Source organism: Acomys russatus, unplaced genomic scaffold (genome assembly GCF_903995435.1).
Source record: "Acomys russatus unplaced genomic scaffold, mAcoRus1.1, whole genome shotgun sequence".
In the NCBI taxonomy this organism is placed as follows: Eukaryota; Metazoa; Chordata; class Mammalia; order Rodentia; family Muridae; genus Acomys; species Acomys russatus.
In genome coordinates, this window is record NW_026131703.1 from 47941 (window position 1) to 61876 (window position 13936).

General features: G+C 39.0%; 1 protein-coding gene across 1 annotated transcript; it reads left to right on the top strand.

Moving 5' to 3' along the window:
- The first annotated feature begins 294 nt into the window (after positions 1-294).
- Positions 295-13453, top strand: LOC127186402 (TATA-binding protein-associated factor 172-like). Its single transcript, XM_051142791.1, has 6 exons — positions 295-436; positions 3588-3751; positions 5797-5933; positions 10046-10175; positions 10663-10731; positions 12847-13453. The coding sequence occupies exons 1-6, from the start codon at positions 310-312 to the stop codon at positions 12955-12957; spliced, it is 738 nt and encodes a 245-aa protein (XP_050998748.1). The 5' UTR covers positions 295-309; the 3' UTR covers positions 12958-13453.
- Positions 13454-13936: the final 483 nt, after the last annotated feature.

Here is a 13936-nt window from a genome sequence, read left to right on the forward strand (position 1 = left end):
ATTAAAGTATAATATTTAACATATATGTCAACAAGATTTCTTCATATAATATGCTTTCATGGTTGGAAGCACATGAACCCACTTTCCATTCTGATGGTTTGTAAAAGTGAAGTCATCAAGTCAATAACTAATTTACAGATAACTAAGGACTAGTTGTAGATAAATCACACTAGTTTTCCTACTTCTTTGCTTTTCTTAACTATTAGCCAATACTGTAAGTAATGATATGCCATGTTCTTTCATTCTGCATTTTTGACTATATAGTCAAATAATATTTTTAAACTTCATCTAGACCCCACGGAGAGCTCTATGGAAGACTCATCTACTACAGATCGACTAAACTTTGACAGGTTTGATATATGCAGATTGCTGCAGCACGGGGCATCGCTTTTGGGCTCTGCTGGTGCAGAATTTGAAGTCCAGGATGAAAAATCAGGTTAGTAGTAGTCCTGGAGGCCTGAAATTTTGTTTTAAAACTAATACATAATTTGGTGTGCTATTTAATATATAAGGACTCATCAAATGTAAATTGACTGAAGTTTTTGTGTATGGTGATTTACAGGTTGACAACGTAGCCAACAGTGCTTGTTCTAAAGATACAGCAATCAGAACCAGTATAGATTGTGGAAGACAGAGGCAGGAGGATCTCTGTGTTCAAGGCCAGCCTGGTCTACATAACAAGTTCTAGGACAGCCAGGGCTACACAGAGAAACTCTGTCTCAACCCCTCCCCCCAAAAGGATGGGGGCATGGTGGTGGAGGGGGCAGGACAGGATGCATATCAAAATCTTTAATCCCATTAGAGGCAGGCGGATCCTGAGTTCCAGGCCACTGGTCTACATAGTGAGTTCTAGGCCAGACAGAGCTACAGAGGAATATTATAAGTGATAGATGATAGTGGTATGATTTTGATTTTTGTGAAAATTGATTTTTTTTTTTTTTTTTTTTTTGGCCATTTATTTACTCACTCTGTGTGTGCCTGTAAGGTCAGGGGCATGTGTAGCATGGTGTAGAGATTAGAGGAATTTTCAGTTCTTGCTTTCCACTGGGTGGGATCTAGGTATTGAACTCAAGTTGTAAGGTTTGGTGATAAGCACCTTTATTGACTTGCCTAGTAAATCAGCCTTCTGCTTTCTGTTGCAGAATATTTGATCTCAGTGTGGTTCATGAGATTGTGAACTGTAAAAACTTGTCTTTGATTGCATCTAGAGCACTGTTGTTGCTCTGTGGATGAGTTTCTCCTGTGCTGACAGGGAGTACCCATACACATATACAATGAGATGTTTTAATTAGTAGATAAGGTGTGGCAGCATGCGTCTTTAATCTCAAGTGTAGGAGGGAAACAGATCTTCAAATTTCAGGCCAGCTACATAGTGAGATCCTGTCTGTAAATAAATACATTTTGCTTGTTTGTTTTTCCGAGACAGGATTTCTTTGTGTAGCCCTGGCTGTGCTGAAACTTACTCTGTAGACCGGCTTGGTCTCAAACTCAGACATAGACCTACCTCTGCCTCCCAAGTGTTGGGATTAAAGGCATGTGTCACCATTGCTCTGGTAAATAAAAATTTTAAAAGCTAAAACAGCTAAGTTGTTTTTTTTTTTTTTTTTAAAGCTTTATATAAAAACAGCACTTTCTTAAAGACAAGACTGGGAGGCAGAGGCAGATAGAGCTCTATGGGTTTTATGTCATCTTGGTCTACATAAGGAGACCTTGTCTCAAAAAATTAAGATGTATATCCTCCAGAAGAGCAGTCAGTGCTTTTAACCTCAAAGCCTTTTCTCCAGCCCTTTAAGTTTTATTTTTGAAATGACACCTTTGGTATAGTTCTGTTGTACTGTTTTTTTTTTTTCATTGAAGGATTAGATTTTTTGCTTGAGATGTCTTTGTTGTTTGGGGTGTACCATCTCAGAACATATAAAGGAATGTTTTTGGAATAAGCATTTATTTGTTGATCCTTTTCTGTCAAACAATCTAGATTTTTGGTATTATAGCCTGCCAAAATCATTCAGAGAAGTTAAAAGGTATAGCTATATAAAAAAAGACTTATTTCCTTTGGAATGAATCATGTTATTTCATATGTGCATGATAACTGACAGTAGGGCAACAGTAGAATCTCATGAAAAGCTTAAAATGTTTTGCTAATTAGGACACAGTTTCTCTCCCCCCCCCCGCCCCCCCCCCCCCTTTGCTTTTTGGTTTTTTTCAGACAGGGCTTCTCCCTGTAGCCCTGGCTATCCTGGAACTTGATATGTAGATCAGCCTGGCCTCAAACTCACAGAAATCCGCCTGCCTCTAGTGCTGAAGATTATAGACATGTGCCATGCTCCCGGCTGGACACAGTTTTCTAATGATGACAGGCAATAACGTTTTCTGGCTATTTAAATGACCAAGTATACTTTGTTCAGTTGGGCAGACGAGGTCCTAGTCTTTACCTGCTTCTCTTGATCCTTTCCCTCTTCCTCCTCCTTCCTCCCCGTCTTCTATCCCAGCTCTCTTTATCATCATCACAAGGTCTCACTTTATATGATGATCCTCCTGTCTCATGTTCCCAGGTGGCTAGGATTACAAAAGGTTTTGTTGTTGTTTTTAAGATTTATTTATTTATTAGATGTACAGTATTCTGATTGCATGTGTGCCTACGTGACAGAAGAGGGCACCAGATGTCATTATGGATGGTTGTGAGCCACCATGTGGTTGCTGGGAATTGAATTCAGGATCTTTGGAAGAACAGTGTTCTTAACCTCTGAGCCATCTCTCCAGCCCATCAAAAGATTTTTAACATCATCATTATTGTCATAATTATTGTGTGCCTTTCTGCCTGCTTGCCTTTTTCCTGTTTGTCTTTCTGTCTGTCCTCACTTCCTCCCTCCTTCCTTCTTTTTTTTTTTTTTTTTTTTTTCCTTCTTAGATTGTGTCTCATTAGTCAGCCGTAACAGACCTAGTTGGCCTGCCTCTGCCTTCTGAGTACCACTCTGCCTGCTCTAGTTTTTGTTTTGTTTGTTTTGAAACAGTGTTTTATTGTGTAGCTCTGGCTGTCCTAGAATTTACTGTGTAGATCAGAGTAGCCTCCAGCTATAGAGTCTCCTGCCTCTGCTTCTCAGGTGCTGGGATTAAAGGGACGCACTGGCATGCCTGGCTCTAGTTTTGTTAAATGGAGAGTCTTACCTTTCCAGCCTGGTCTAGAACTCCACTGTGTAGCCTAGACTGGCCCTCTACTGCTTCCTCAATTTTCTGAGTGCTTCAATTACAGGCATGTGGTACCACTTGTAATTAACCAAGCAAATGTCTGACAATGTGTTTTTTAAATACATTTTTCTTATTGTAGTGGTTTGATCTGCATAGTAAAAACCTTCTTTCCTTTAAAAAAATTTTTGTTTTTTGTTTTTTGAGACAGGCTTTCTCTGTGTAGTCCTGGCTGTCCCTAGAACTCGATCTGTAACCAGGCTGGCCTTGAACTCAGAGAGATCCTCTGTTTCTGCCTTCTGAGTGCTGGGATTAAAGGTGTGCACTACTATGCCTGGCTAGTAAAAAAGTTTTTAAGTGATTTGGAGGGAATAGTTTTGTTTTTTTTTCCCTCCTGTTTACAGGTGAAGTGGATCCTAAAGAGAGGATAGCACGCCAACGGAAATTATTACAGAAGAAACTTGGGCTTAATATGGGAGAAGCAATTGGAATGAGTACTGAAGAGCTCTTCAACGATGAAGACTTGGATTATACCCCAACTGCAGCAGCCCTCGTAAACAAACAATCTGTAGGTAAAACATTGGGTTGTTTGATTGCAAGTAACAGCACAAAGGGGTGGCTTCATTTTGTTACACAACTGCGCGAAGAGAAATGCTGTGCTTCGTTCTACTCGTGGCTATTTAGTACTGCTCTAGCTCACCTCTTAAGCTGAGGATCCACAGGCAGAAGACCAGCCTATGGCCTACAAGGATAATAAAAGTAATTTTCTCTCCTAAATGGAGGATAAAAGTCATTTTTGGGGAGAATGAGAAAAGGACTATCATAGATATGAAGATAATAGAAATGTTTAGAACTATGATCATAGTTCTAAAAATAAAGAGGAAAATAGGATACAAGAATAAAAATGTAGTAATATGATAATTGAATGAACAAATCAAGCATGATATAAGAGTCAATAGATGACTATAAGCTACAATGCCAGTTCTGGGAACCAAATTCAAATCTTCTGCAGGAATACCAAACACCAGTCCCCCAAAGTGTTTTCTTACCACTAACTTAGGGACACAAACTTTTCTATTTCTGTTTAGATTTACTTGTGTATCATTCCTGAAATTTTTGCATGAGTGTTGGGCCTTCATGCAGGTCTTCAGGCTTGCTTATCAAGTACTTTATTAACTGAACCATCTTCCCTTGAAATTTCTATACTGAAGTATTGTGTATGTCCGTTTAAGTCATATTGACCTTTTCCCACTTAATATAGCTTAGTATGACAGTATATGTAGATTAAACACATTAATGTGTGTAGTGTATGTTTGTATTGGTGTATATATGAGTGCTCCCAGGTGTTTTTGCTTATGTAGTTTTTATAGTGTTTTCAGTGAACAGAAAAAGATCAAATAGAGAGTGGCTAAGAGGAAAGGGCCATATGGCTAAGTTGATGATGGAATACTGGACCAGTCAGTCACCTACGGCTAAAATTATTTCTTTCCTTTTCTTTCTTTGTTTCTTTCTTTTGGCACATCTTTTACTGAGATTTTTACTGAGATATTGTGATTATTTTAAAATCTCAGCTCTTCAGAACCCTCTACTTGTTAGGACTATTCATTTACATAATACCTATAGCACAGAAAAGTTATAAAATAAGACTTAGTTGGAAATGAGGCAGTTAAGAAAAAAAATTTTTAAAGTTTTATTTATTTATTTTTTGAGCCAAGGTCTCTATGTAGTTCTGGCTATCCTATACCTCACAGATATCCTTCTGCCATTGCTAGGATTAAAGGTATACTATTTTTGTTTTTGAGACAAGGTCTTCCTAAATAGCCCTGGCTTTCTCATCCTCCTCCTGCCTTCCAAGTGCTAGGATTTTAAGTGTTCCAGCATATATGGCCTGACTTATTTTACACAGGACAGAGTATTTGCTGCTACTGGGGAATAAGATTGTTTCTCCAGAAAAATCTATAGGAATAGAATATTTGTTTTTGTTTTTGTTTTTTTCGAGACAGGGTTTCTCTCTGTAGAGCTGGCTGTCCTGGAACTTGCTCTATGGACCAGGGTGGCCTGGGACTTAATATAGAGATATGCCTGCCTCTGCCTCCTGGGTTTTGGGATTAAAGGCAAGTGCCACCACTGCCCGGCGTTGTTTTTATTTTTATTATTTTTTGCTTAGTGATTTTCAGCCTCAAATGAAGACTAAAGATGTACAAGGGGAGAGCATTCCAGTCATGGGATGTAAACTCCTTGACTATGTAGTGTTCAGGATAGCTGAATACACCTGAGAGCACTCATGCACACACCCACACAAACACATACACTACACACATAAATGTGTTCAACATACACATACTGTATACTAAGCTACATTAAGTGGGGAAAGGTTAATATGGCTTAAGTGGACACACAGTACTTCAGTATATAGAAATTTCAGGGAGAAATGGTTCAGTTGATAAAGTACATGCTGAGCAAGTAAAATCATGGTACAAAATGGTGTAGTATTATTAAAAAGAATGTTAATATCTCTGTATTAAAATTTGTATACATTTTTCTCCTAAGATTGAAACTATTGGTATTTATTTCAATTTCTGACAGTTGAAACACACTGTTTTGCCCTTTTAGACTCTCCAGGCAGCTGAATTGATTGATTCAGAATTCCGAGCAGGAATGAGTAATAGACAGAAGAACAAAGCTAAAAGAATGGCCAAGTTATTTGCGAAACAGAGATCCAGGGATGCAGTGGAACCAAATGAGAAGAGGTAGTAACCTTTCTGCTTACTCACTTGAAGCAGTAGGTGTGCTTGGTATACAGGTGAACTTTTGATGCCTTTGTTCAACTTGAGTAGTGCTGCTTCCGTTGTTTTACTCAGGACAGAGTATTTATTGTTACTGGGGAATGAGATTGTTTCTCCAGAAAAATCTATCGGAGTAGATTTTTTTTCTTAGTGACTTTTCAGTCTCACATGAAGATTGAAGACCTACTAGGTGAGAGCATTCCAGTCATGGGATGTATACACTTCACTATGAATGTTCAGGATGGCTGAATTGCATCAAATGAGAATGAATTCAGAGAGGGATGCTCTTCTTAAGGGAAGGCGCTGTGAGGGCGTTACCCCTGTTCTTCAACTCAGGGCTGTGCTAAACAGTGCAAGGTACTCCGTACTTGCTGGCCTAGTCTTTCTGTAGGAAAGAGCTTTGTAATAAGAGTCATTGTCTTCAGATGTATCATGAATTAGTAAGCGTGTTATCTGTCCTCAAAGGGTAGCCAGTTCAAAACAGCACCTTTCAGATCAGTCTCTGAACGGTGTGCTACATTATAGATTCCTGAGCACCTGTCTATTAAATCAGCCCATAATGGTATTCAAGAGATGTTTAAATGATGAATTTATAAATATTGCAAAGTCTACACAATTAGGTCTTTGTTGTAGATCATATAGTACTTCTGTTCTTTAAATTCAGATAAAGCTAAAAAGTATTTGTAATGTTTAATAGTTAAAGAGTGAGTTCCAGGCCAGACAGGCCTACACAGAAAAACCTGTCTCAAACCACTCCTCCCCTAGCAAAAAAATAAATAAAAATAAAAAATAAAATAAAACGCAAACTGGGTTGTGGTACACCCCTTTAATCCCAGCACTTGGGAAGCAAAACTCTGATTTCAAGGCCACCCTGGTTTATGGAGTAAGTTACAGGACAGCCAGGGATACACAAAGAAGCCCTGTCTTGAAAAATAAAACAAACAAACAAACAAACAAACAAAAGACTTCAGCCCAAATAGCTAAATTTAAAACACAAAAACAAAGAAATCCCTATTTGAGCACCAGGTGTGGTGGCACACGCCTTTGATCCCAGCACACAGGAGGCAGAGGCAGGCAGATCTCATTGAGTTTGAGGATAACCTGGTCTACAGGGCTAATTTTAGGACTATCAGGGCTGTGTAGAGAAACCCAATCTTGAAAAACAAGCAAACTAACAAACATGTAGAGAGAGGGAGAGACTTAGAGACAGTAAAACTATACTTGAAACTGCATTACTTTTTCAATTCTTGGTTTTTTGAGACAGGGTTCTCTGTGTAGCCCTGGCTATCCTGGAACTTACTTTGTAGACCAGGCTGGCCTAATGCGCTCAGATATCTGCTTGCCGTCCAAGTGCTGGGATTAAAGGCATGCACCACCATGCCTGGCTTCCTTTTCAGTTCTTTTAATGATGTGTAAGGATAGTTTGTGTTTCATTCCTTTGTTGGCTAGGCTGACCTTGGTGCTGGGTTAAAAGGGGTGTATCACGACACCCAGATTATTTGCCTTTTCCTTTATAATATTTCTTATTAAGCCAGCCTTTGTAATTTTTCCAAGTTATTAAACAGCTCTTTTTCAAATTTTCTGTATACTTTTTATTTGTGGTCAGTTTCTGTATATTTTTGAAGTTTTTGTTAATTTTTTTAATACAGTACATTTCATACAGCACCAGATTTCACTATAGACAGTTGTGAGCCACCATGTGGTTGCTGGAAATTGAACTCAGGCCTTTGGAAGAATGGCCAGTGCTCTTAACCTCTGAGCCATCTCTCTAGCCCCATTACAGTACAATTTTAATCATATTCTTTCAGCAAATAAGAATATATTGTATTACTTGGCAGATTAGTTTTCTCCAGGTTGGAAAAGCCTAAAAAGTTAATGTCATGTTTGGCTAGTTGTTTGGTTAAAAGAATTTAAGATAAAAGAAAGGAAACAGGTTATAGAGATGAAATATAAACTTTAAAATTCAATTTGAAAGAAAAATTCACCAACTCAGAGAATAGTGGGCTATATTTTGTTGAAAATATTAATGAGTTCCTCAACATAAAACCAGAGACACTAAGTCACTTAGAAGAAAAAGTGGGGAAGAGCCTGGAACATATTGGCACAGGAGACAACTTCCTGAACAGAACACCAATAGCCCAGGCCTTAATGTCAACAATTAATAAATGGGACCTCATGAGGCTGAGAAGCTTCTGTAAGGCAGGAGACACTGTCAAGAGAACAAAGCGACAGCCTACAGACTGGGAAAAGATCTTCACCAACCCTACATCTGACAAAGGTCTAATATCCAAAATATATAAAGAACTCAAGAAGCTAAACACCACCCTAACCATATAACCCAATTGAGAAATGGGGCTTGGAACTAAACAGAGAATTCTCAACAGAGGAATATCAAATGGCTGAGAAACACTTAAAGAAATGCTCAACCTCCTTAGTCATCAGGGAAATGCAAATCAAAACAACTCTGAGATTCTATCTTACACCCATCAGAATGGCTAAGATCAAAAACTCAAGCGACACCACATGCTGCCGAGGATGTGGGGAGAGAGGAACACTCCTTCATTGCTGGTGGGAATGCAAACTAGTACAGCCACTTTGGAAATCTATTTGGTGCTATCTCAGAAAAATGGGAATAGGGCTTCCTCAAGACCCAGGTATTCCACTCCTTGGAATATACCCAGAAGATGCTCCAGCACACAACAAGAAAATTTGCTTAACCATGTTCAGAGCAGCCCTTATTCATAATAGCCAGATCATGGAAACCAGCCTAAGTGTCCCTCAGTAGAAGAATGGATAAAGAAACTGTGGTACATATACACTATGGAAGACTACTCAGCTATTAAAAACAAGGGATTCCCGAAATTTGTGGATAAATGGATTGAGCTAGAAATTATCATAATGAGTGAGTTCACCCAGAATCAGAAAGACTTAAATGGTATATACTCACTTATATCTGCATACTAGCCCAAGGGGCATGTCCCACGAAAGCCTTCACTTACCAGGAAACTGGGACAGAGGGGAGGACATCCTATTGGGACTTTAAATGAGAGAAGCATGAGAGAATGGCAAAGTAGAAGGATCCAGAGGATCCTAGAAACGTACAAGTAGAACATTATGATAGGCAGATTTGGGCCCAGGGGTCCCGCTCAAACTAAGGCACCAGCCAAGGACAATACAGGCGGTTAAACCTTTAAACCCCTACCAAGATCAAGCCAATGGTCAGAACATTCTCCACCGTTGAGTGGAGAGTGGGATATGAGTTTCTCACGTACTATGGTGCCTCACATTGACCATGTCCCTGGAGGGGGAGACTTGGTGGCACTCAGAGGAAGGACAGCAGGTTACAAGAAGAGACTTGATACCTATGAGCATATACAGGGGGAGGTAATCCCCCTCAAGAACAGTCATAGGGGAGGGGAATAAGGGGAAAAGGGGAGGGAGGGAAGAATGTGAGGATACAAGGGATGGGATAACCATTGAGATGTAACAAGAATAAATTAATAATAAAAAATTAAAAAAAATATTAATGAGTTAATTTTAGTTGATGTAAGGTTTATTGTTCTTGTTGTTTTTGTTTGTTGGTTTGGTTTTTTTGAGATAGAGTTTCTCTGTGTAGCCTAGGCTGTTCTAGACTCACTTTGTAGACCAGGCTGGTCTCAAACTCACAGCGATCCACCTGCTTCTGCCTCCTGAGTGCTGGGATTAAAAGCGTGTGCCACCACTCTCAGTTGTTTTTTTGTTTGTTTGTTTGTTTTTGTTTTTAAGATTTATTTATTTATTAATTATATATATAGTGCTCTGTCTGCATGTACACCTGCAGGCCAGAAGAGGACAATAGGTCATATTATAGATGGTTGTGAGACACCATGTGGTCTTTAGGAATTGAACTCAGGACCCCTGGAAGAGCAGTCAGTACCCTTAACCTCTGAGCCATCTCTCCAGCCTGACATAAGATTGTTAAGTAAGCTACAGCAGCAAGTTAACACATCCGTGCAGATGGTGGATTTTCTGACACACATTGTGGAACATTTGCATTTTCCTTCATTTACTGCTAAAACTGGTAACTTCTTTTTTAGCAATGACAGCACTGATGGAGAACCAGAAGAAAAGAGGCGGAAAGTAGCAAATGTTGTTATTAATCAGACTGCAAATGATTCCAAAGTCTTGATTGATAATGTTCCAGAATGTTCTTCCTTAATTGAAGAGGTATATTGAAGTTGTTTATAACTTTCTTTTTAAATGTTGTTGTTGTTATTATTTAATTGTTGTTGTTGTTGTTATTATTATTATTATTATTATATGTATGGATGTTTTGCTGCATGTATGTCTGTGTACCACTTGCTTGACTGGTGTCCTTGGAGGCCAGAAGAGGGTTTCAGACCCCCTGGAACTGGAGTTACAGTTGTGAGCTGTCATATGGGTGCTGGGAATTGAACCTGGGTTCTCCAGAAAAACAGCCAGTGTTCTTAACCACTGAGCCATCTCTCCAAGCCCCTTTATAAGTTTCTTAAATGTATACATTGAGACTATTGTATAATTTGTCAACCAAGAGAAATTTTACTAGTAAACATGTTATACTTTAGTAAAACATTTATTTAGGCTGCACATAAACACACCTTTTTAAATTTCTTAAGTTGTTAGGCTGTTAAATCCAGAGCTTTGATCTAGTAGTAATTGTATCTTTCTTATTTAGACAAATGAATGGCCTTTGGAAAGTTTTTGTGAAGAACTTTGCAACGACCTTTTTAATCCCTCCTGGGAGGTAAGGCATCTTCCTCTCAGCCAAGGAGAGTAATAAACTTGTTGGGATTCCTATTTTTTCCCTCAGGTCTCTTAGGACTTAGGGCATATTGTATTTTTTTTTTTCTTTTTTCCATTCTTCTCTCTCTCTCTCTCTCTCTCTCTCTCTCTCTCTCTCTCTCTCTCCCTCTTTCTCTCTTTCTCCCCCTCTCCCCCTCCCCCTCTCTCCCTCCCCTCTCTCGTGTATATGGGTATGTCCTGTCTGTCTGTCTCTGTCTCTCTCTCCTCCCTCTAATAGGATGGGTGGTGTTGAAACAGGGTCTCATGTAAACTGGCGGACCTGGAACTCACTGTGTAGATTGGGCTGGCCTTAGACTGAGAGTCCTCTGCCTTTACCTCCTGGGTGCAGGGATTAAAAGTGTGCACCACCACACCAAGTTTGACTTTCAAATAGAAAATTTCGATTTTTAAAAAGCCTTTTCATCTTTAAATTATTTTCCAAAGCACATTATTCATGTTTAAAAATTCTTTTGGCTGCCATAAAGACTTGTATTTTTCTCATTAGACAGTTTAAAGGAAAGTTCCTTTTCATTGAAAATGGACAACTTTTGGAGAGTAGGATGGCAGTCTTATTGTAGACCATACTTGCCTTGAACTTCTGGTATTCCTGACTCAACTTCCTGAGCAGTTTTGACTTACCAAGAAAGTAATTTCAGGGCCTAGGTAATTTCTAGGTATATAGAAGAAGCATGTGTTTATCATCTATAAGGCCTTGGGCTCAAACTTCAAGATCATCCCCACCCCCCCAGAAAAAATCAAAGTGGTATCGCTGTAGATGGGGCAGTAGTTTTCAATCAGTTTCAGAAATAATTTAGCCTCCAAAGTATTTCTTCAAAGAAGTTTCAAACATGTTCCAGAATGCAGAAAAGATGGGGGCAAGGGTTGGGGGAAGGCCTCTGCTTGATTATTTATTGGTTGTCTCAAACCTTTAGTTGGCCCTTGATTTTCTTTAAGCAAACAAACAAACAAACAAACCTGCTTTGAGGCCGTGGGATATAGCTTATTAGTATCTCACTTGCTTAGCATGTATGATATCCTGCCTGGGTATGATCCTCCAAAGAGAGAGAAGGGGAGAGGAGAAAAGAAAAGGGGAGTGGATCCTGCTGTGAGTACCTTTTAAAGTTAAGTAAGTCTTAGCTCAGATAGCATTTTAAATAAATGGGTGTAGTGTCAATGGCTTTTTCCGTCTTTTAGATAACATGTAACGGAGTATCCTCGTCTGAGAAGACGATGGTGATTTATCCACGGGATGTAAGAAAGCACTAGCCATTAGACATCCTGTGTGAATTCTCTTCTTTTGGCACTTGACCACTTTTGTTTTTAAATGCATATACTTCTCAAATACTGTTGTTTGGGCTATATAGGACAACATAAGGAAATTTCTTTCCCTTGTGTTTAGTTCTAAGTCCAGGTAGAGACTGGGGATGGAGGTGAGAACCAGGTAGATTTATAGGGTGTAAATAGGATAGAGTTGGAGAATAACCATTTTCTTGTTCAACTTGAAAACCTCCATATAACTAAAGTGGTAGTGAAATTAATATATATAATTTGTCTTAGTTGAAAAACACAGTTCTAGAGCCAGCTGTGGTGGTGCACACCTTTAATCCCAGCACTCCGGGAGGTAAAGGCACGAGGATCTCTGAGTTCAAGGCCAACCTGGTCTACAGAGTGAGTTCCAGGACAGCCAGGGCTAAAACAGAAAATCCCTGTCTTGAAAAACCAAAAGAAAAGAAAAACATAGTCTTATAAGTACCATTTGTTTTGCTTTCTTTGTGTCCCAGTACAAAATTCATGTTATTTAAAAACTTTATTATAAGCCAGGAGGGGTGGTATATACCCTTAATCCAAGCAGAGACAGGCCAGTTCTTGGCCAGCCTTGTGTACATACTAACTTTCAGATCAGTCAGGGTTACAGAGTAGAACCTTGTCTTGAAAGACAGACAGACAGACCTGGTTAGGTTTTAGTAGATGTTTTCTGTAACATCAATGCTGACTAGAAAACACTTTCATATTAATGATAAGTTGAACTTGGCTTCTTTAAACCATTGACATTTGAAATTTGCTTCATGCTTTTTAGGTTCGACATGGGGCAGGTACTGGACTCAGAGAAATTCTTAAGGCTCATGGGAAAAGTGGTGGTAAAATGGGAGACAGCACTTTAGAAGAGGTAAGAGTATTAAAGCTATGATTTAGTTTTAGTAGTTGGTCTCTTTTTCCAATTTAGGGGGAAGCAACAAAAGTTACGTAACGAAGTAGAAATGCAAGGTGAGAAAGGTGAAGAGCTTTTATGAAAAGGTTAAAGAAAAAGATGCAAGTTTATCATTGTAGAATGAGTTTAGGGAACAGAGATATTCAGAAACACTAGAGTGGAGCAATTGTAGGAAGGAGAGCATTTGAGCAGTAGAGAGTAGAGTAAGGTGAATAATATGGTAGTGGTTGCTGAGCAACATCAGTGTAGGGAGAAAACACTGGAAATAGCATAGCTAGCAGAAGACCCGCTAAAGAGTAACATCACGTAATACTTTTCTTTTGTTTTCTTGGAGGTGGGGGATATTTTGATACAGTCTCACTGTTGAGTCCTGGCTGGCTTGGAACTATGTACCTTTCTAAGCTGGAATTCACAGAGAGCCTCCTGCCTCTGCCTCCTGGGTTCCCAGCCTGTAGTAGGTTTTGTGTGTGTGTGTGTGTGTTTTTTTAAAGAGTACAGGAACATAATAAGAACCATGAATATAAGAATTTTGATGTAGTGTCTTTGATATCCAGTCATCAAAGAGGACATGGTTACATTTAAAGATGGTAAATGGAACTCTTTCACAGCTTGTTAACTGTTCATTCTGCTAAGATAATCTGTCCCAATAATGTAATTTTTTTGGGGGGCAAGTTTCACGACTGGGTGCTACAACCTACAGAATGAAAAGGAGTCACATATGCAGAAAATTTACTGATGCAGAATTCACAATTTGGGCAAAGCTCCACTGAGGTGCTACTTACTTCATCAGAAACAAAGTCTCCAAATCTGTCCAATGCAAAAACACAAAGAAGTCTAATGACTAAGTCCTCCAACCACTCTTGATGCTGCTGAATCATCTATTAAAAAACAATCATTTTTAGTAATAGGTAAAAATCAACTCTGTACTAAGGAGAGAGTGGAGGTGTTAAGTCCCCCC

Bases quoted from the DNA above. Each gene is read 5' to 3' on its own strand.
- LOC127186402 (XM_051142791.1), top strand. From the start codon at position 310: ATGGAAGACTCATCTACTACAGATCGACTAAACTTTGACAGGTTTGAT. The intron at 3,752-5,796 runs GTAGGTAAAACA...TTGCCCTTTTAG, and splicing joins CCCTCGTAAACAAACAATCT to ACTCTCCAGGCAGCTGAATT. The intron at 10,176-10,662 runs GTATATTGAAGT...TTTCTTATTTAG, and splicing joins GTTCTTCCTTAATTGAAGAG to ACAAATGAATGGCCTTTGGA.